Source organism: Cygnus olor, chromosome 3 (genome assembly GCF_009769625.2).
Source record: "Cygnus olor isolate bCygOlo1 chromosome 3, bCygOlo1.pri.v2, whole genome shotgun sequence".
Taxonomy (NCBI): domain Eukaryota; kingdom Metazoa; phylum Chordata; class Aves; order Anseriformes; family Anatidae; genus Cygnus; species Cygnus olor.
In genome coordinates this window covers 70,304,937-70,327,762 of record NC_049171.1, presented here as the reverse complement: position 1 = coordinate 70,327,762, position 22,826 = coordinate 70,304,937, and the positions used below count along the sequence as shown (strand labels likewise).

The following is a 22,826-nucleotide window of genomic DNA, read 5'->3' as shown; positions in this document are numbered from 1 at the left end:
TGTGATGGTTAGTGTTGGAGAGGAGTGTGGATTTTGCAGGGAAACAAATTATAAGCTTTTTTATAAAAAGTAACAACAGTTAGTTATAGAGTCTTTCAAATTTCTTACTATGAAGAGGTTCGTGAGTTGTATGCAGAATGAAATCAGGATAATAAGCATAACTTTAGTTGGAACCTTATGATCACAATGCAGCAAGAGAAAATTGAGTATAGTAGTAATTCTTTTGTATAGTTTCTGGGGGCATCTGTTTACCTTATATTAATAGTTCACAGAATTTCTGGAAACTGACACTTACCTTTTTAATCATCTTGCAGGAAGTAAAACCCAGATTATTCAAAGCATTACAAAGAAGGATTCGGAAACTGGAGGATTAAAAAAAAAAGGTCATATTTCAACTCCAAAGGGTACCAAAACTTCTTTCGAGCTGGGACCTTTAAAAGAAGGTTTATTTACATTAGAAGAAGAATCTCTCCTCTTGGAAAACTTTGCAAATAATCATGGAAGTCCACAACAAGTAAGAGATTTCAAATTACTGGAATTTAGTGGGGAATTCAGTGAAGAGATGTTGATAATTCTTTTAGTGCACATGGAGATCTGATATCCTGACGCATGAATGAGGAAACCAAAATTAAGATTGTTGTTAGATTCTGAGTGAGGCTGTAGAGGAAGGATAATGTACCTATATGAATAACCAACTAACAAGGGGTCATTTTTGTTTTCAAATCAAGGAGGCAGATGTGTTTAGTCCTCAGGCATTCTTCACATACCAAGTTAAATTCAAATATAACATGGCTTGGAGCTAAGAGACAAAAGATACCAGTAACAAGTTAAACTTCTGATTCTTCAATGCAGCTTTTCTTTGACATGTAATGTAAGAAAAGGCCAACTTTATTAATTCTGCTAGAGAAGCACCAGTTGCCAGTCAGCTGAATGCTTTAGTAACACACACACCTGCTTCTTCAGCCTAGAATTGCTTAGAGAGGGATGTCAAAATTGTGAATTTCTCTTAACTTCACCTAGTATTAGTTGCTTTTCTTAGAAAATAATATTTTGTTCCTCAAGCACTGCTTTTTTCTCTGTTTCCATGTGTTTCTCTATGGTTTCTTCCTGGTAATTGAGTTTAATTGCAACAGAATATTCTAAGAAAAAAAAATCATTGATAAATAATTTCCAGTATTGTTTCTTCGACTCAATACTGGCTTTAAAAGTTGGAAAACAATTTTTAAAAAAGTATTGAGATCATATCCTGTTCAGTGTAAATAATGTTTCAGACAACCCACTGACCCTGCCATCTCCACCTCACTTTGTGACATTATTGAATGCTGGTATTAGTGCTCAAAGCTCTGTAGTAGGTCTTAAAATAAAAGACAGAACTCTTTGTCTTAGCACATAGCATACACAGGAAAGTAACATGGAAGACTTAATGGAATGTAGCTCCTTATTTTATAGCCCAATTTAGTTTCAGTTCATTAAACACATGAGTAATTGTTTAATTTCACAGGAGTTAAAATAAAATCTTTGGAATTAACACTAATTTTTTAAGCTTCTTGTGAATACCGTAATGTGCAAGCTTGTAAATTAATCATGTGTTTCATTTGCTGAGTTCAATGGCTGCTACTTTACTAACCTACAGGGTTTTTAAATACATTCTGTAGTTGTTATGTCCTCAGCATGTTAACATATTGCATTTTCTTTCACAGTCTCACAAGTATATCATACAGGCATTGGTGTTATATAATAGTTGGCCACTTACAGAGAGTCAGTTGCAGTTTGTTCAGACACTGAAAGAAATGGAGAAAAATGAAATCAAAGGTACGTTACCCTTAATACATATTCAGTCAGATGTTTTATGTTAGTGATTTTTTTAATGTATATTGCTAAAAGCCAAGACCATATGATATTTCTTTTATTCACTGTTTGAGGGAAATAATTAAGCAATAATCTCTTTGCTCTGAGGCTTATAGAACTGGAGTTTAGCTGTGTGATTCCATACCTTCAATTCAAAAATAATAGAGAAATCAGAGGTTACTCTGCAAAACTTACCTGAACTTCTTAGGGCTCAACTTTAGGTAGGGTTCTAGAACAGTTGCCAAAGCATGTCTGAGAGACCAATGAAGTGGCACAATGTCCTGACAAACTAAATCTAAATATAGAAGTTTCTACGGACAGCGGAGATGCATGCCTGCTAATAATTTAAGAAAATGCACTAACAGGAAGGGACAAAAGGCCTGTTTTCAGGATATGTATTACTTCTGTACTGCCAGGGGAAGAATTCAGGCAGGAGACAAGACTGGGACAGGTCCCAAGAATATGCTTTGTATTCTAGCCAGGAGGGGGATGGAGAAATTGCATAAATATTCCACAACATTCCCCCCTCCCCCCCCCCCCCCCCCCCCCCTTTTCTTTTTAAGGGACATAAAAAACAACACATATTAAAAGTAGTTAAAATATTAGTAAGTATCTTAGAAGTTATACAAATGTCTCATCTTTTCTTCTTTTACCACCGATACTGAATATTTTAAACCCTAAATATTGTAAATGAGAATACATCTTGCTGGATCCAGCAGCTGGACTGAGGCTGCTGTAGCTCCCTGTCGCCAGGTCCAACCAGTAGGGAGGCTGAAGTTGTATTCCCAGCAGGCATGTGCACACAGAACATATGGAAACTACATATATAGATATATATACACATGGCCAACCATACAGATCATGGACAGGTGCTCAGAGTGCTCATGTGAACACAGGCAGCACCAATGGCCTCATCCTGCTCCCTTTTCTGTCTGGACAGAATCGAAGTCTAGTGAGACTATACATGTATGAGGTGGATCTTTCCAGCACTTGGGCTTATACACCTGGTCTGGTCCCTGGATCCCAGCCTCTCCAGCTGCTGACATCTGAAAATACATACCCTTGAGGCTGCAGCCGTACACCAGTTGCTGGTACAGACTGTAGTGTGCACACATGCAGCTGGCCAGGTCATCCCGGGTTCCAGTAGCTGTGCTTTCTCTTGTGAGATGCACAAGCTCTCCCGCATCCAGAACTGGCCCTTAGAGACCCATGCACCCCCTTGCTCCCAGCCCTGTTAGTCTATTCACTCACTGGTCCAGCTTGATCATATCTAGCAATTACATGCTTGCTTGCACACCAGCACACTCTCTAGTTGCTGCACTGCAGATAGATGGGCCCTCTGACCCATGGTCTGGCTCCAGTTACACCCCCATCTGTACACATGTACATGGAATCAACTCAGGAAAGAATTTTAAAAGAATTCAGTAAGAAGATAGGACAGACTGCACAGCTCAGGCACAAGGCACATTTGGACAAGTGTGCTGAACAACAAACTATTGACATGCAGCTGTCAATTTTTAACCTTTCTCTATTTTCCCACTCTTGTTCCTCCCCAAATCACCTAAATCCATCCCTTTATCCAATTTTGGTTCTTCCCTTAAATATCCCATGATAAATCCTGTAGGATGCTGCTGTGGTTTAGCCCGGCTGACAGCCAAACACCACACAGCCATTCGCTCACCCTCCCCCCTCCCTCTCCGGGATGGGGGAGAGAAACGGGAAAGTGAAGTCTGTGAGTTGAGATAAAGACAGTTTATTAAGACAGGGAAAAGAATAACAACAATAATAATAATAGTATTAATAGTAATAATGTGTACGAAATAAGTGATGCACAATGCAATTGCTCACCACCCGTTGACCGATGCCCAGCCTATCCCCGAGCAGCCCGACCCCCCCCTCCACCCCGGCTAGCCACCCCTATATATTCTTCAGCATGACGTCAGATGGTATGGAATACCCCTTTGGCCAGTTTGGGTCAGCTGTCCTGGGTCTGTCCCCTCCCAGCTCCTGCTGCATCCCTAGCCTGCTCGCTGGCAGGACAGAGAGAGAAGCTGAAAAGTCCTTGGCTTGGTGTAAGCACTGTTCTACAACAATTAAAACATCAGCATGTTATCAGCGCTCTTCTCATTCTAATCCAAAACATAGCACCCTGCCAGCTACTAGGAGGAAAATTAACTCTGTCCTACCTGAAACCAGGACAGATACCAAACTGTTTTTTTCCCTACATCCTGTAATGCGTCCAACCCCTAGGCTGCAACCACCTGAAATGGGAAAGGTGATCTGGATAGCTGCTCTGCATGTCTCATTGTCATGGGTTCCATGCCTGCACAGCTCTTGGGAGGAGCCTGGACAGGGTGTTCCTCAGAAATCCTGAATCTGGGGCTGATGGCTCCTAGGATAGATTCGGGATTTGCTCAGCAGGGTATTTTTTGGGCTCCCCCTCCTGCCACTCTCTCTCTGAGCTGTTTTGTGGGTGTGTAGATGAGCTTTTATCAGACAATCTAACCCTATATAGATGCACTTACTGGTTAGAGAAGCTACAAATGAAATGGGATGTTACAGATTTTTATATATTTTTTTCTTTAAAGTGTGAATGTGTCAGTCCATTTACTTATGAATATCTCTTATAGTTCGAGGTAGTCTAATATCAAAGCATAATTTATTAGGCATTCTTACAAACAAAAAGCTTAAAGCTACCACAGATTTCAGTTTATCAGCAGTAATATTTTGAAAACTTGCTCTCAAAAATGCTGTTTAGAGGTTTCTTTTGTCACCAGGTTCCTAGCATCTTTTTACCTCCATTATAGTCTTAATTCTGGAGCTACTACTTGAATCTTTTGTTAGAGGGAATATTTCTTTTGGTTTCTGATATTCTTCTGCCTCCACCCCACATTCCCACAGGCACCAAGGAAATGCATTGCACTTCCTTGTTGTATTTCTTTTAGAAGAGTTCACGTTAGTCCCAGCTGTTGTAATCTAGTAATCTGTCACTCTGAATGAAGATCACCATGCAGTCTACAAGACACAGAAGTTCCCTAGAACAGTGAAGTTTCAATTTTTGTTTAGGTCATAGATGAATAAAATCCACACTGCATATATGCAGTACTTCTGGGCTCAATGCTAGCTATTTATACTGCTAACTGATGTGTAGAATATATTTGGTGGAAGAACTAAACTGTGAGATGAAGTTTCATCATCGATTAGAGTCTGAAGGCATCTTTCTGCTAAGATGTTAGAGTAATGCTTGCAGAGTAATATTGACCTTATAATACGTTGTAAGAAAGCACAAGATTTATATTGTCTAATACAGCCAAACAAGATACCATCTGAATGCTAACTGCATCAGCATGTACGTGAAATTCTACTAAATGACCAAAATGAAAATCTGTTATTTTGATTTTCTAGTTGCTTTGTTGACAATTGTTTCAAATTGAAGATGCATTGTATTTGTTTATAAATCACATTAACTGTCTCAATATCTGTAGAATGCATCTCCCACTATAATATCTTTAGGTCAACCTCTGCTTGTAAACTCATGCATTCAATTTCAGTTTAGACAGTAGTAGATTTATTATTTGTTAGTCACCACAGCTGACAGAGTATCAGTTTCATAACTTGTAAATTCAGAGTTTATGCCTCCGAAATGTGGATTGATATCTGACTTTTTGATATGGAAAGTTATATCTGCTTGAGTTGAAAATGGGGCAGATTACACTGTATCATGAACACAATAATACTTGAGAGGTTATGCCTTACAGATAGATGCACAGACAGCTATTTTTGTTGCTATTTCACCCTCTTAGTTTGTTGCATTCTTCACAAAATTGCATCCTCTTGCATTGTGTTAAGCTTCTGACTTGGCTACAGCTTGTTTTTAACATACCAACCATGCTTCTGCTGCCTATCCTTTCCTACAACTGCCACCATAGTCCGTAAAACTGTGGGTCAAAGGAGGTCACAATCTCTGATTTTTTTTTTTGCTAGTTTTCAGCTGATACTACTGAAACTTGTCATTAACTTGAATAGTCTCATGTTCAGTTCCTGGTGGCAGTACTCCAGTCATAACTTCCCTTCTCCGTTTTAGCTGATACCTTGGCTCATTTATAGTCAACCAGAGTCAAGTCACAGTCAGCGTTAATGAGAATTTTCTATTCGGATTCTTTTTAAATAGAGATTTCTGTGTCCTCCAATAACTGGTGCCTTTGAAAGTAACCAAAATCTATTTCACAGTTCAGATTAACTGTGTGTTTCTGTTTATATAAGAATACCAATTGATAGTGTTCTCATGGAATAAAAACTAGGTTGCCCAAGCCACCAACAGTTTAAAAAACAACACATACCAACACTTCGTGTATTTACTACTTAGCATTTATTTTATGTACCCCTATTAACAGCAATATTTAACTAGAGAGCTTAGTATAGGTAGGTATTTTGGAGTAAACAATATTTAATCTCTGAATATTTTTCTGATGGTGAACCAGTTTTCAAATTAAAGCAATTTGAAAACTGAGATTTACCATCTCAGGCTGCCAGCACCACTTGTCAAACACACAATTCATTTAATAGCAATGTTGGTGCTTAGCCAAAAAGGCATCCTCTCACCATATGATTTTTAAGAAAGCTGCAGTGAGCCAGGTGGAAAATTCCTGCAACAAATCACAATTTCAGGTACCACTTTTTCATGTAAGGCAACAGTGCCATCTGGAGTTAGTTTTGTATTAAAGCTCATTTATCACTGCAAAGAGTATTTCTGCTTTGTGTCACCATTTACCAGTTTTTTAAACTAGTCTCCATTTAGAAGACTCATACTACTCATTGGTATTAAATGTTTGTTAGGAACGTTTTTGAAGAAAGTAAGTTTTCCAGCATACAGGTGTTGTGATGATTTTTTATTTTGTCTTTGTTGTTTGTTATCCTTTTCTTTCTTCATAATACTTAATACTGAAGTTTGACAATATTTGCAAGTAGAACTGTTAGCAAAAGTTATTTCATGACTAATATATAGTCATATTTATTATATATAACATCTTATGTTTTATTAAATAACACTTTGCAGAAGTGAAACAATAAAAAAGTATTAGCCAGGATAACCCAAGTAAACAGAAATGAGAAAGTGCCAAAAATATATATTGATTTTTATCTATATCTCTTCCTACTCCCTGGGATCTGTTAATGGTGCAAGACTTCTGTGGAAAAATTCTAAAACATAAAAGTCTGGATTCTTATGCAAAAGGGGAAAAACTAGAAGGGAATCTTGCAACTGCCAATACCATTTTAAGTTGATTGTGTGAGCAAAATTATTTTAAGATTTGTTTTGTATATTTGATTTTCAACCACTTTTGGGGGGAGGGGGAAGGTGGGGGGGGTGTTAGATTTTACTTTTGTTGCAGTAAGAGCAGATGTTTTATTGTGCAACTGTAGCAACCCAAAGCTGAATCATCAGTGTGGGCTGAGTACTGACTGCAATACATATTTTAGATATTGTCCAAGTTAACTCATCAGTTTCAGCTGTCAACTAGAGAAGTCTGTCTATCAAGCTAACATAGAAGGGTGAGATTGGTTGCCCAAACCAGGTAGTAGAGGTAGGTTTGAAAAGGCAGGAAAGGCAATATCCTTTGGAATATTACCTTTTTTTCCTCCAGAGCAGCAAAAGTTTCTGGCACTTGTTCTGTCTTCCCACAGGAGAACTTGCTGTCTCATTCTGGGGCAGAATTTTGTGAGAAGTTTAGCAGGATGTTCCTTTCTTCCTTTATCTCTTTCCCTTCTTGCCTGTCCGTAGTAAGTGACCACTTCCCTGGTGTTTGATGAAGCAGGTGAAAAAAAATAGACCACTGAGAATACATGATGGCGCTACGGTTTTAAGACCTATAGTCAACTAAGCCATGCTTTAACCTCCCCATACTACTGCAACTGTATTGGTGGTTTGCTTCTGTTCTGGTGCAGCTTTACTGCAACTTAAGTGTCTGGATGAGCCCAACTTTAAAAGATCCTTGACATTGCTATCTGTCCAGAATACTGTTCGGGGCCCAGTCAGAGAAAGGAAAAGCAACAGCTGAGATTCTCAATCATTCTCCAGCTAAACCTAAAAGTCTTTCATGGGACAAGTAACAGTCCTTTCTGTCAACTACTGTATAATCCCACTAAATTCTTACAGCATGCGTGAGCATGATATGTTCTCAAGGAAAACTTATGAAGAATCCTTTTTATTCTACTTATGAACAAGATATGTTCTCTGTCATTTTAATTTTGCAAATCGAGAGTAGCTGCTTACCATTCCCAAAAAGAAAGTATTTGTATCTCAATCAGAAGTTATGAGTTTCAGACAGGAATCCTTTGGTGTAATTATTTAGCTTGTCATAGACAGGACATTAGACTGGATGGTCAGTATGGTCTCTTCTGGCATTAGATTAAATGAATCTCTGACAAATGATTGTAAAGTTCTAGAGAAGCTAATTTCAAAAGTTGCTACCAGCTGTTCGTCATCACTGTCAATTGGTGTGATGCCCAAACTTTCCTGTGCACCATACATATACAGTAACTGCCACTGAGAGTTTTTGATGATTGGTGCATCTGTTGTCAGATGAAATTCAGCCATGGCCTTTTGCTTTCTGTATTCTCTCTCTGCCTTTCTACTTATTGCATCCCAGTGCAAAGCATTTGCCTAGTTTTGGCCTTGGGGAAAGCCCCAAGGAGCCACTCACATTCTTCCTTACAGCCTGAGTGGACTGCAAGCTGTATTGCCCAACTGCAGTCAGTGCCCACTCCAGGAATTTCTGGAGGATGATCCCCAAATCAGTGAAATCTGCTGAGGGAACATGGACAACACAGTCTACTGGGTAGCTAGCTGTGAGAGCTCCACTGAATCCTGTCCTAGGACCCCACACTAGGAATTAAAACAGGATGGCTCATTTTAGCCTTGTCATTTCATATGCTCACATGTGATATACATTGAGAAGTTAGTAATTAAGTCCAGAGCATCAAAATATTAAATTTCAGACTTGTAAAATCTTTATAGAAGCCAAAGCTTGTGTTATCCAATGCCATAGACAGTTTTTGTCTGATATGATTTAGGTAATGACACTGAATGTCTCTTGGTGTTTGCATAAACAATAAATAACTTATCTTTAAAAATTAATAATTCACTGAATAATGCATGTGCACTAGTCTGATTTATGGTGCTAATATGTTATGATAATGTGAAATTAAATGGAAAGATGCTTCTGTAATGATATAACTTCAAATAACATCATCACTATTTTATATTTGCATTTCATCTGGAGTTGTTTTAGTAGCTTCAATATTTGTAGGGATTGCTTTAACTTTTGCTTTCCTCTTTTAATATATGTTTTGTTTGCATTGAATCAATTTATGCTTAGCGCTTTCGTACCATTGTTCATTATTTCAGTAACACGAGGAGAACAGAATGTAATTTATATATAAACACGTATAATATATGATTTAATATACATATATATAATATTATATATATTTGTAGTTACTACATGTATGTTATAAATATGCTTGTATACATTTCAAATTTACATTTTATATTTCCATATAAACTCAGCCACGGCATTGCAGATCTGATCCAATGCTCATTAAAGCCAGTGGAATACCTTAGTGGACTTTGGAGCAAATCAAGCAGCACTTTGATTTGCCCTCCATGGAAAGAGATTAGAAAAGCACAGCATTAAGTGAAAGGTGCCTTGTTATTATTTTCAGACTCTAAAACAGTTACTCATTTCCTCTTTTTCGAAGAGAAATTGCCTGTTTGATTGAACTGATCAAATCTAGGTTTTCAGCTGTTGTTTTAATGTTTCAAGCACTATGAATGTGGGGTGAGACAGAGATTTCAGACACTGATCTTTAATCTTATAGTGTTGTGGATCCAGTCCAGCTTGTATCAGTTGACTTGTTCCAATGCTATTAGATCTGTATTCTATTGCAGAATTCATTTATCCTTTTTTATTTTTTAACAAGAATATGGCATGCAAGAAGTCTTGTTAATAGCTCCCACTAGCTAAGACAGTGCAGAATGAAAGTGTCACAAATGTCATTTCTCAGCATCTTCATTTCAAACACAGGTCATACAGTGAGCACATACTTGAGAAGATTAAATAATTAATCCAAAAATTTATCTGATTATTCTCAAAATTATCATTTTAATTTTCCCAAGTATACATCGTCTCAAATACGTTTCTTCGCTTCAAGTTTCTTATGTTTTGGGGTGGGGTTTGATTGTTCATTTGTCTGTTTTGTTTGTGTGTGTGCTTCTTCTCTTCCACTCTTTCAGGTTTACAGGGATATGAGGTAGTGAGAATGTTGGCTTTGACTACTTTGAGCTTCTCACCTACCAGGTGCATTGCACTGACAGAGTTTGTATGAGACTATATAAAATAATTAGGAATCAGATTGTTATACTGTAGATTGCAATCTCCTTTTTGGACTGACCCATTGACAAGGCAGCAGTGCAGGGACTCTGGTAAAATGACTATTAAGTGCCATTTAGAACAAATAAGGCTGTCAGAATACGACCACCTTGTAAGTCTATTCTTAAAAGTTGTTTTGTCCCCAGTTTATTTCTTATTCCAATAATTAATGTTAGTATAGTACTTAACAGTGTCAACTAATTATTTGGCTTTTATTTGTCTTTCCTCTTGCTGTTCTATTCTGTTATTCCATCTTGTATGTTATATGGGGAAAATACATTTATGGATGACAATGGTATCCTTCAATTCACTGTGCATCGTAACTACATGTGAACAGAACATGGTGAAAAACATGAGGAGCGCAGTTTTTTCCCAGCGCTCAATAATCTTGAAGGACAAAGGTCTGCAAGTGTTCCTAAATCAACCAGAAAATCAAAAGAGAAAGCAACTGAGAAGACAGAAAAGGACAAGTCCAATAAGGAAAGGGGATCACTTATGTCTCTTGTATTTCAACCTGAATATCAGGTGAGAACAAATGTAAGAATTTGGATTTGTTGAAAGTGTAATATTTATGCGAAGTATTGTCAGCTCTGCTGATCAGAATTTCTAGCACTTTTAGGGTATCCCTTGTGTTTCTCTATGCCCTGCTTTGCCAACTTCTTACTTTACACCCGAGAATGATTGAATTGCACGTGTAAAAGACAGGTATCCTGCATTTAGAGATGTGATGTGTTCATTTCTTTATGTGCAACACCAGCACTGACAGTTTCTTTTGGACATCTAGTTTCTGTCTCTGCTGAAGGTTTATTAAATTCCATTAATTTGTCATCTTGATTTCTAATTAGAGTCACTTGTACTGGTTTTCATGGGACCCTCAGGGAGATAAAATAGGTCTTTCCCTTAGGTTAGTTCCTCTTTTACATGTTACAATTGTTATTAGCTTATAGGTATACAGTGGCAGAAAATTCACTTACCTGCTTGCAAATTCTTCTCATCTGTGGTAGGATAGTTTGAATGTGTTGTGGTTGACCAACCTGTATGCATGCTTTAAAAGTAATAACTGACTTTATGGATTGCAAACAGATCAATATAAGGTGAAGAAGAAACTGGCAGGTCTTCCTTTAATAGCATTGCCTTTGCTGTTTTTTGTTCATTTGTTTGTTTTTGGCTGCCTCATGGGTGGTATTTCTGTGGGAGACCATCTCCACAAATTTTTTTGTGAAGAAATTTCTACTGGATTGTTTTGTTGACTAAAGTTATTGCACAGCAAGCTTCCTTATGATTCATATCCACACCTCATCATACTGAGTTTAGGAACAGTGCCTTAACCCTTCTTCCAGAGCAGTCAGAGTGGCTGCATTTGAGACAGTTAGCCACATAAATGTATTGCAGCTTCAGGTTGTGTCAGACTTCTGCCTTCAGCTCCAATGTTGAGGTATGCTACAGGTGCTGGGATGATAACTTTTGGGAGCTCTTCAGTCCATCACAAAAATAGATGCAGGTTTCAAGAAGAGACTGCCTGCTGATTAAGAAGATGTCTGACTTTAGTCTCGAAGAAAAGCTGAGCTCCTATCTCTACTTCTGAATCTTGGGCTTCAAGCTTCTTGAGATGGTACACTTTTGAGAAATATGTGCAGCACAGTATTTTATTTATTAGAATAGACTTTGAGCAGAATAGCCCTTTGAGCACTACTTGCATCCTATGGTATGGTATGGAGAAGCTTGCATTAAAGTAGTTTAGAGAATTTGGGACGTGATTAGAAAGAATCTGATGCCAAAGGAAATAGAACAAGATATATTTCTAAAGAAAAATCCAGGTTAAAAAATAAGACGTCTGGCAAAAAAAAAAAAAAAAAAAAAAGGCATGTAGAAAGAAGGAAATGAAAGTAGGGAAGGAAAGAAGGAAAAAAGCTTGACAGGGAGATAATTACATGAAAAAATGTTCAGACAGACTGTTGAGAAGAACTGGGAATGTAGAGCATGCTAGATAGGGGTTGGGCAAGGCATACAAACTACCTTAGAGGGGCTTGATGCAAAGCAATTTTTCTCTCCTTTGGCAGCAGTTTGTTTAGTTATGCAAGTCAAAGTCTATCAATGTATAATGTATACCAGCTGTGAAAATTACAAAGGTACAGAAATATAGCTTCATCCTAATAGTGGTAATAGACATATATTGATAAATATGTTTACGGTACTTCACTTTCAGCAAGCTGCTTTAAACAAACCGTACTGGACTTTACGTCTAGTTAGTGAGCAGAGAGAGGCAGAAGTTCTGGAGGTGAAGAAAGACACTCAGCGAGCAGATGAGATCAAAGCCATGAAACAAGCATGGGAGTCTGCAGAGCCAGGAAGAGCTATCAAGGTAATCAGAGAGCAATCCTTGTGGTAACGTGTCTTCACAAGTTGCAAAAGCTGTTGTGACGGCTGAGCAGTTACCAAAACTGAGACACAAGTTCTTGACTCTCCTCTTCACCACTTGGTGGAAGATGGGAAATTTTTTCACAGCCTAAAGTATCAAAAGTGCTGATGTGCATGACTTCTGTGCAGGAATCTATATCATCTACTTTAGGCTTCTTGAGATCACTGAGACTTTAGTTTCCATTTTACTGAACAGAGAAAAGATTCTCCTTAGAACACTTGCTACCTCTACACAACTGCAAAGCTGCCACTTGTGGCAAGCTGAATGTTTAGCATGAACAGATTCTAGTGAGAAATACATTGCTATAAACATGCCAGGAAGATTCCTGTTGAAGAACTGGCACTTGGCCATATCATCAATCTAATTGTCTCCTACAGCCAGGATTCCCAAATTCCTTCTGGGTTGCAGGTACCCATGAGCTTGTACATGCCACTCTGTATTAATTCACCATTTTGGAGAAGCAATACTAATTCAGATGTATCAAATGCAGCTGGGCTCTTTTAACACAACAGTGTTAAAGGTACATCTCAGAAGTGAAACCTCGTTCATGGGTCTTGCCAGTTATGCTGGCAGATTTTCTCATTTCTTTTCTGTGTATGCAAAGCTCATAAAATTTTCTGACACCATTTTATTAAATTCTGATCTAAGGAGAGATGCATTTCTTTGTGGTTTTGATTGGTTGTGCTGGGACTGAAAATGTAAGCACTGCATCCTAAAGATTAATTGGAAGTGACTCCACTTTGATGTGGCCACTTTGATGTACCCACTTTGATAGACTCTTCAGAATGCCGTTCTATCACCATTGCCTTTTTTTTACTCTGAAAATCAACTGAATTACAGCTAAAGGCTTCCATTTTAAAAGCTCCTTAGGTCTATGGCAATTTTCTAAACCAGCTGTGATTATGAAAATTACATGCAGTAGTAAATGTACATAATACAATGAAAAAAGGTTTAACTTGGGTGTCTGCTATTCTAAGTAGCTTCTCTTCATTCTTCTTCATCACCTGTCCCCAGCATCTGTTATTTCAGGAGTCACATGCCTGTTGACCCAGGGAATTAGACGCCTAACTCCAGGCTGATATTTGGCTCCTCTGTTCATTCTGGCAATCTGAGCTCTTAAGAGAAAGCCCAATGAGCCCAAGTCACCTTCTGAAAAGGCAAGCAGAAGTGGTGATGCCTGTATTTAGCATCAAAGATAATTTAGCCTGAGAGGGTTTGCAGTCATAGATCCCATTCCTCAGGATGAAGCCCAAATCACCAAGGCTACAGGAGCTCCTAGGATGAAGTACTAGCTCCCTAAAGAGATGCAGTGAGAGGGGTTCTGACCATGCGTTCAGCTATGAGGAAACAGACCCTGTTTTCAGGGGCTGATTTTCTTTTTAAATCCAAAGAGTATTTTAAACTGCCTGGAGGTCAGGGGTTTTCCAGTAGTTCACTGCATCTTTAGAGTACATACTCCATGTCTCAGGACTCATTTAATAGGAATCCTAGCATCTTTTCTGTTTCCTGACCCAGGCAGATTTGTATACTGCATTACTGACAGCATAATTTTCTTATTTGGGATATATACTAAATATAAACAGTATGCACTGAGAAGAGTCAAACCCTTCAAAGTGTGCTGCCTACTTTCCATTTTGCTGAGCTACCATCTCACTAAGGTTTACTTAGAGGTTCTTATTCATATACTCAAGACACACTTGCTTTAAATTTAAGATAAACTTTAAATACTAGTTTCAATTTATTTCCCCTCTATGCAACACGTTAAAACTAAACAAATAAAGGTTCAAGAACGTTACTAGAAAAAAAAATTGGATGTTTAATGTTGACAGTTTATTATTTCAGAAAAAAAATCTTCTGCAATGATGGCTTGAATATGACTCTAACATAAAGCATAGTCCTCATATTTATGTATTTTTTTCCACCAAGTGCCTCACTTACGCTATTCGTGTTGTCTGAGGAGATGTTTTCATAGATCAAACCAGTGAAATATACTCACCAGTAATAATAAATTGGCATCATATCTCACCATGTGCTGGATTCAAAGATTTACTGTCCTATTCATTGCTTATAGATTCCTACTTTGAAAATTCTTTGGGTTTTAAAGTATGTAATAGAAGTCTTATCTGGATTAAAACTTTGTTCTCTAGGCTTTTCAGGAACGCATGAAGTTTATTAATAAGCATGCTGCAAGAGATTCAGAGAAGTCCGTAGCTGAGGCTGACATTGCCAGTTTAACACCCAGATCAGAAGAAAGAGGTAAGGGTATAACTTTCTGTCAGGCATGTCATCTTGATTTTTGAGCATTGTAATTTTAAGACGTAAAGGGATATTAATCACTTAAAAAAAAAAAATGTCTAAAAATTAATGTGGTGTAAAACACCACAGTACAGGTTTTTCTGCTATGGGTTCCCAAATGTAGCCTGTACATAGCACAACCAGTGTTTTAATGTACAATGTGAAATTAAATAGTAGGATTTAAAGCATTCTGCATAGGTTATTGAGTTCCTTAAAACATATTTAATGTAAGTAAATGGAGAGAACAGCCCCTTTAAAGGAGTCCAAATGCACAGTGGCATGCTTAGTCTCTATCTTCTCTGTCCCCTCTGTTTTAATTGTTGTATTGCTCCAGCTGCAGAATAGTCCTACCATGCTAGAATTCCAACACTAAACAAAGCTGGCGTTTTTGGAAGTTCAGTGGAAAATACCTACTCCCTCAATTCCAAGTTTGGTCCCAGAGCTCATAAGTACAGATACATTTTTTAAAATGTTTAGCAGCTGAAATTGCATATCACTAAGACGCTACTACTTCTAACGTACATTTTCTCTGTGTTAATGTTCGTGGACAATGCTCTGGAAGTGAGGTGTCAAAAAGTGCATAAAACACATACAGAGCAGCACCAGCTTCCCAGAGACTTGCACAAGAGCTGTCTAATTTTTCTTAGTGGTGACAATTTCTATGGGGTCTTCCTCTGTATTTCCCGGTAATTATTGGATGCTGATGAAAATCTGAGCTAGATGCAAGGCTGCAAGTCTTTTTTTTTTTTTTTTCTCTCCTGAGAATAATGAGACCTGAGATTAGGTCATCAGAATAATAAAGAATAATAATACTCAGTTTGCTTATGACAATATCTGGCCATGGATATTTGCATGGAACTAGAATTTGTGACTAGTATGTAACCTGTAAAGATTAGTATTTTGTCAGTCAGGTAACTAATCCTCCTGGGAATGTTTCAGAACTTACAGCAGAAATAGTCTTCACCTTATGCTATTGACAAATACATCATTATTTACTTTTTGCATTCCAGAAGAACTAGAAAAAAAATATTTTTTTTAACTTATTGGGTAAGAACTTCAAAATTAACAGCTGTCTACCAGGTTCTTTGTTCTAAACTAAGCATTTGGAGTGCAATGTAATGTCTCATGAATTAGAGAGGCGATAACCCAGTGACTTTAAATTGTGATGGTTCAGTTCCCTAGGGTGCAGGAAAAGTCAATAATGTTCTTGAACATTTCTGTAATGTTCCGTGTCTTAATGAGAATTTTTAGGCTCTAGAGAATAATTTTCTGATGGGCAGTGTCTAAAGTATTTCCAAATTTTGTGTCACTTTCCTACACCAACAGAGAAGGCTGGTGTATTTGTCTATGTAAATATAGAGGTTTACTTTATTTTTTTTTTAATGCTCAGAAACCTTTTTCCTATTGTTGGTGAGAAAATTTTAGTAATATCTTTAAATGTTTCAATTAATTAATGCAATAAATAGGTTAATAAGAGAGCTTTTATGAAAACAAACTACCGCAGTCATCATTAAATCTCATCAAATTTCATGGGCTTTTCCACCACAGCCAGATGAACTGAAAGAAGTAAGTGCTGGAATAATCACAACACAGCTCAGCACAGTGACATTATTAATATCATATGTATCCCTGTCTTGTGAGAATGCTACATTAAAGCATAACACATATACTATCCATGTGGTTAAAAACATTCTAAGAGTGCGTTCTTACAATTTTAAATTGTCATGGGACCTTTTTTCTTGAGATTGTTATTTTCCAAACAAAACATATGCCCAAAAGTGAATATATTTTTTTAAATTATAGCCAAGACTGAGCAATCAGATTTTTATAGATTTTTTGTTTGTTTATGAAATAAAGTGATTCCTTGCTTATTAAAATTTATTCTCTAGGCATTTTAAATTGGTTATTCTTGTTTATATTTACACTCCTTCATGAGTCATTTTGATTTAGCTAAAATACATGTACAAATTTCACTCTAGTATTTTTTTAGCATCTTTGATTCTATCATAAGTATCAGAAGTAAAAATGCAGAAATATTATATCATCTCCAACCCGTATTCTCTATTAACAATTCATTTTGCTGAGCCAAGAGAGGGGGGAAAAAAGCTATATTACAATTTAGATGGACCTGTCTACCATAACTGAACAACTGTTTTAATCTGTTTTGCTGTAGGTTCTTTTTCTCTTACCTCAGAAAAGAGAAAATCACAAGCAGCTATTGACCCAAGTTTACCAATGCAGCAGAAAAAATGGAAGCCTCCAGACCTTAGTCCTTACATGAGGTAAACTACAGCAAGAAAAATTTGCCAGTGAAACAAAAAAATGAAAGACTAAGGGGTTTTGTATATGTAGGAATTAGTAAATGCAATAACATTGTTTAAGCACTTATATCTCATCCATATTTTTATGCCATATAATAGATGTGAATTTAGACTTAGTCCTTCATATCACTGATGTAAGCTACAATTCTGTCACATACTTGTTAAAGTTGTTGTGACAATCCTGGATCATGTTTAATCTGTCCTTCACGTCGCATGCACAGAATCACGTAGTAGTAAATGTAGAGTGTAGATGGTATCTTGATGGTTTTCCACTTTAATTTCCTGGCATGGATGTCTTTTAAAATCAGAAAATCAGTGCTTTCCTACATCCTAATATAACTTTTGTCTTTTTTTTTTTTTTAAATGTGTTGCATGTCAAAGGAGTAGAATTACTGCATTGCGTGTAATGAAAAAGTGACATAAAAATCTGAAGGACATTCATATGCATCCAAATATGTTTATTTCAGTGATCATCTTGAAAGAAATGCATATGAAGTTTGTCATGATATGGTGCTAGGCTCAGTATGTTTAACAAATGTGGTGTAGTTAATGATAATAGTTAATAACTGAAATAATTATATGCTTTATTCAAAATAATTATTTTCATTATTGCATGTGTCAATGTGAACCTGTCTAGCTAATATGCATGCACTTGCATGTTGGCTGTGCTGCAGCCAGAATCAAGTTCAAGCACAAGTCCACCTGTGTTCATTGTGGCATTTATGCAACTGGTTGATTTGCAAAAGATCTTAGACCATGCTTATTGCCCAAACTCAATTTTAAATTGAAAGGGAAACTGGTGTTATATTGAAATGAACAATATTAAAACAATAGAAAGTATGGGAAAAGATCTTCCATAGGCTTGAGTTATGGAATGATTTCATTTGTCTTTAGCTCCTTGACTTTTACACTCATCATTTAAGTCAGATAAGAAAAATATATTATCCACTTAGCTGCCATTATGCCAAAGGGGGGGGGGGGGACGACACTAACAAACAAAAAAATGTTTCAGCGCTGAATTATAATACCAAAAACTTCTAAAAAACTAAGATATTTCTTGCAAATTAAAAATGTGTAACGTAGAAATTTTTCATATGCTCAAAGATGAGCATGATTGTACCAATATTTTAAAATAGCCACTCAAGTATAAGACCTTGCCTCACCAATGCACTTCCTTATTGGTGTTAAGTATAAGAAGGCGAAAGGTGACTCCTTAACCATATCTAACTGTACAATGGTTACTTTACATTATGTAAGCCAAAGATATACATATAGGTGTTATGAAAAATATACAGCACCCCAAACTGTATTTGAAATGAGATAAATATATTTGTTTTTCCTTCAGAAAAACAATGTCTGAATCTATGCTAAGAAATGAGTCTATCATTCAACAGCGAGAGACGCATAAACTGGAAAAAATCAACCATTTTAGAGAACTTCGAGAGCTGGTTTTGGAGCAAAGAGAAAAAGAGCAAAATGCTAGAGCTTTATTGAAGCAAAATGTACTTGAAATGTATGAGAAGCTACAGGTAGGTTTTCAAGTTTACGTTTCTGTAACTGTTACTCTGATATCCACCATAAGCATGAATATCTTGATCAACAATTCTCAAAACTTTTGTATTCCGTATCAGTAATTAGAATTAGTGTACAAGTTTGAAATTTCACTTGGGCAAAGATTAAAACTAAAGTCCATAGGAAAACAAACAAACAAAACAAACAGTACTACACAACATCATGAATATTCTTAATATATTCTTGTTATAGTTCTTTGCAAAAACAATTTTAGGACTATCACCATAACAGTATAGTTTAAAGTGAGAAGAAATTGAACATTTGATATATATGACCAGATGTACATTACATAAAGCATCTCTGTTTGTTTGTTTGTTTATTTTGTAATGTTATGGAGTTGTATTTGGGGGTTTTGCAAAGTAATAAAGAACAAGATAATTCATGTAGGAGTGAGTTGCTCCTAATATGTCCTACAGCAAAGGTAGAGAACACAGACTTCCTGGAATATACGTAGTGTCAAAAAATAACTGGAATTGTTAATCCTTAAAGAAACATAGCTACAAATAATAAATCTGGTATCACTAGTGAAGGTTCCATTGCTAGGATTAACTCAACCAATACATCACATGTGAAATTGGTACAAATATCCTAACATAATTGGCTTAACTTTTGATTGTCAACAGGAACAAAATGTACCTTTGGTTGTCTACAGGAACAAAATGTGTTGTCACACAGTGTTGATACAGTAACCACTAACAATCAGCTGGTGACTGTTCAGAGTTCTTAAAAGTGGCTAAGAGACAGTAAAATTAATTTTAGATTAAACCAACTGTTTAACAGAAATAACTTGAAAACACCTTCTTAACAAGTACCCAGCCAGCTTTGTTTATATTACTTAACTATAAGCCTGCAAGGAGCCATAGTCCTCTACCAGTGACTAATCGATCCCTAATCCCTAATAACAATGTGTCCACATTTTCAGATGTTGCTATGATTTTGGATGCCTAACATACATTATTAGGGAAAACATTTCTAGTGTAGTTCGTCTGCTCTTTCAAGGAGGCATGTACATTTAAGATGTTCCACAGTACTAATCTGAGTTACTTGCAAATGTGCGTATTGTGCTGATTAGTAATTTTACAGTTTTTTCATCTGTAGACCACAGAGAACTATATAAAGGTCTCCATGTATCCCCATTTTCCAGGATGGAAACATAACGGAAAAAAGTTTTTAGAAGTGTCCAAGTCCCACTTGGTCTAAATCTCATTGAAGGCCAATGTGATTTAGGCTCTGTGAGTTTCTTCTGAAAATGAGACGTGAGCTCCTAAACCATTTCAGTACTTCTGAAAACTAGGTTTTAAGGTTTTTTGTTAAGTGGAATATGAAAAATAGGTGTGGTTTTTGTGTTTTTATTTGTTTTGTTTTGTTTTTGACTTATTTAACGCAACAAAGCCAGTAAGTAACAGAAGCAGGACTAGACCCAGATGTGTAACAAGTTTTTTGCCCTATCCTCTTCCCACACAATTAGCTTATTAAACCAGCAGTTTAAAAAAAAAAAAAATCATGAATTTTCTTTTTTTTTCTTCATGGTGAAAAGGTTGATATATAGCTGTGTCCCTGTGACGAATCAATAGCAATACATGTCTAGGCAACATGAAAAGGAGAGAGGCCCTACCTGTACTTATATAGTCAGAAAGTGAAATATAACTAAAAGGGTGCAGTTGCTTGTGATGAAATGCAGATTCATGTGTTGCTGTCTGGTTTTGGCTAGGCATCCTTAGATGAAACACGAGGCCAAGTTCACAGCATTCGGGAAGCATACAGAAGCAAGCTGCTAGAGGCTGAACGCAGAAAACGTGATGAGCTGGCAGCTCAAGAAGCAATCCTGCAAACAGAGCAAGAGAAGAAAAGCCCAGATGCACGCAAAAAAAAGCAAGGAAAAGGATTAGGAAAAAGAAAGTAGTTGATAGTACTACTGAATTGTACTTCACTCTTTGGGAAATAAAATCTATACGCAAAGATGAAAGACTAGTTGCTATTTTCCAGTGTTTGTGTCAAGTATGTCATATTTTATCTCTGACTGCTGCTATCAAAAAATTGATTTAGTATTCTTCTTTTTATCAAAGTGTTTGGTATTTTGCTTGTCATAAATGGTACTCAGAACTATTAAATTTTATACTTTTTACTGGAAATACATTTTGCAATAAAAAATCATATTGCATTCAGAGTTTTCTCCCCAAATCATGCTTTCATCTTGTTTTTTCAAACAATCAAAATGGAGCTAGTCAAGAATGAGCCAGAGTTGGAACAGTGAATGTAACCTATCAGTCTTGAAGTCATTTAACTTTGCAGAAACATGAGTTCCTTAAGTGGATGACAACTTGTGAGTTTATAATAATTAAATAGTGGCATACCACATATCTCTTATGCAGGCATTGGAAGGCTTCCCAAAGCCTGGTTTAGTAGACACTTGCAAGCTATCTGTGTACTGTAGTATTTTTTTTCCCTTTCACATCTGGCATCATTCTCAGAAGTGGTTTTGAATCTCACAGTAGCTCTCTGTAGTGGCAAGCTCATGGCACAGACAAGGCTTGTTGAATGCTCCCTTAAATCTTATTACTCTCTTTATATTTCCTTAACTATATTTTTCCCATGGTGGCTTTGGACAAAGTCATTACAATAAACCATCAGCTGGAACTTAAGAATATTTCTTAAGGGTAGAAACAGTGTGTGTATGAAATGGCATTCACAGGCTTTCTGCATAAAGTGCAAAATATTTCCCTTCAGCTCTTGCTTTGATTGGTGTAGAATTCCTAATTTTTTTAATACTGTCATCAAATACAAAAAAATACATGTTTTCATACTCACTAGCTAGCACTCTGTAATAAGAGAGAATGGTCAAAACTTTTACAATGGCAAAAAACTCCGTCTAGACCAGATGGAGCTGTTATAAATGGCTTAAAGAACTTTCTGTATGTAGTCACACACCGAAGTCTAGGAAGTTTGACTGCATACATGTTGTATATATACAATATGTCCATTTCATTATCTAGATACATGGGAAACTGAGAATCACCTATTTAATGCAAATCACAAGAAATGTTATCCTTTGTGTCCCATCCACTGATACTGGATATCCATTGCATTTTAAACTAGCCTTTCTTCTGCATCTTAATGACGTACCAGATGTTCAGCTTCTACTGGTTTTGCTCACCTCTGTTTTATCAGTACCTTACTGCCTGTCTTGAACTTGACTCGTTCCTCTATCAGTCTGTGATGTTTGTTCTTTGTACATCGTCACACCTACACACCAGCTGTGATGCCTCTGCCTCCATACAGCCCCCTTCCTCCCATACAACATAAACTCACTGGACTGAGCTTTTGTGTTGGCTAATAAGGAGTTGACAACTAAGTCCTAAAATTGCACTGATGATTTTTATTTCAAAGAACAGGAGCTAGCTTTTGCTTTGACCCATACATGCTGCAAATAAAAAGCCTGTCAGTCTTGTGCTATAATTGCTCTGACTTTGTCCTCTCTATTTTGGAATATGGGCTATATTGCTTTATAATATTCCATCTTGTTTCCATGGCAATAGCACGTGTTGGTTGTCTTCTTATGTGAATCTCTAATGAGCTTCTGTAGAGGAAGATCAAGCTGAAGTTCTGTTCTTGATGTCACTGCAAGTGCTATAATGACATTCTGTTGTAAAAATCAATCCAACACCAGAAGCCAGCATAATCGACATCTAAATGTCAAAAATTGCAGCTAATAACCTGCATGATCACATGAGTTATAAACTGACTGAAACTTAGACACAGTGTACTCAGATATATAACATCGAGTCTAGTTCTGATGTTATGCACAATGCTTAAGCTTCATAATTTCCTCACTTTAAGAAATTCTGTGGCATAGTCAGAATCTGCTGCGTCTTTAGTGGCTCTTTTGTCAATTCAACAATGCAGGTATGATGAGGGAGTTATTGTCATACTATTTAATTGCGT

The 22,826-nt window shown here is 36.8% G+C and overlaps 1 protein-coding gene across 1 annotated transcript in view; it reads left to right on the top strand.

Annotated features, from left to right (window-relative positions):
* ADGB (androglobin) overlaps nt 1-21,732 on the top strand; it is a 120,216-nt gene extending 98,484 nt beyond the window's left edge. The window contains 8 exon segments of the mRNA XM_040553086.1: nt 315-514; nt 1,701-1,812; nt 10,615-10,802; nt 12,484-12,639; nt 14,844-14,952; nt 17,165-17,273; nt 18,658-18,841; nt 20,596-21,732. Coding sequence (XP_040409020.1) covers nt 315-514; nt 1,701-1,812; nt 10,615-10,802; nt 12,484-12,639; nt 14,844-14,952; nt 17,165-17,273; nt 18,658-18,841; nt 20,596-20,787 — 1,250 coding nt within the window. The 3' untranslated portion in view covers nt 20,788-21,732.
* Nucleotides 21,733-22,826: the final 1,094 nt, after the last annotated feature.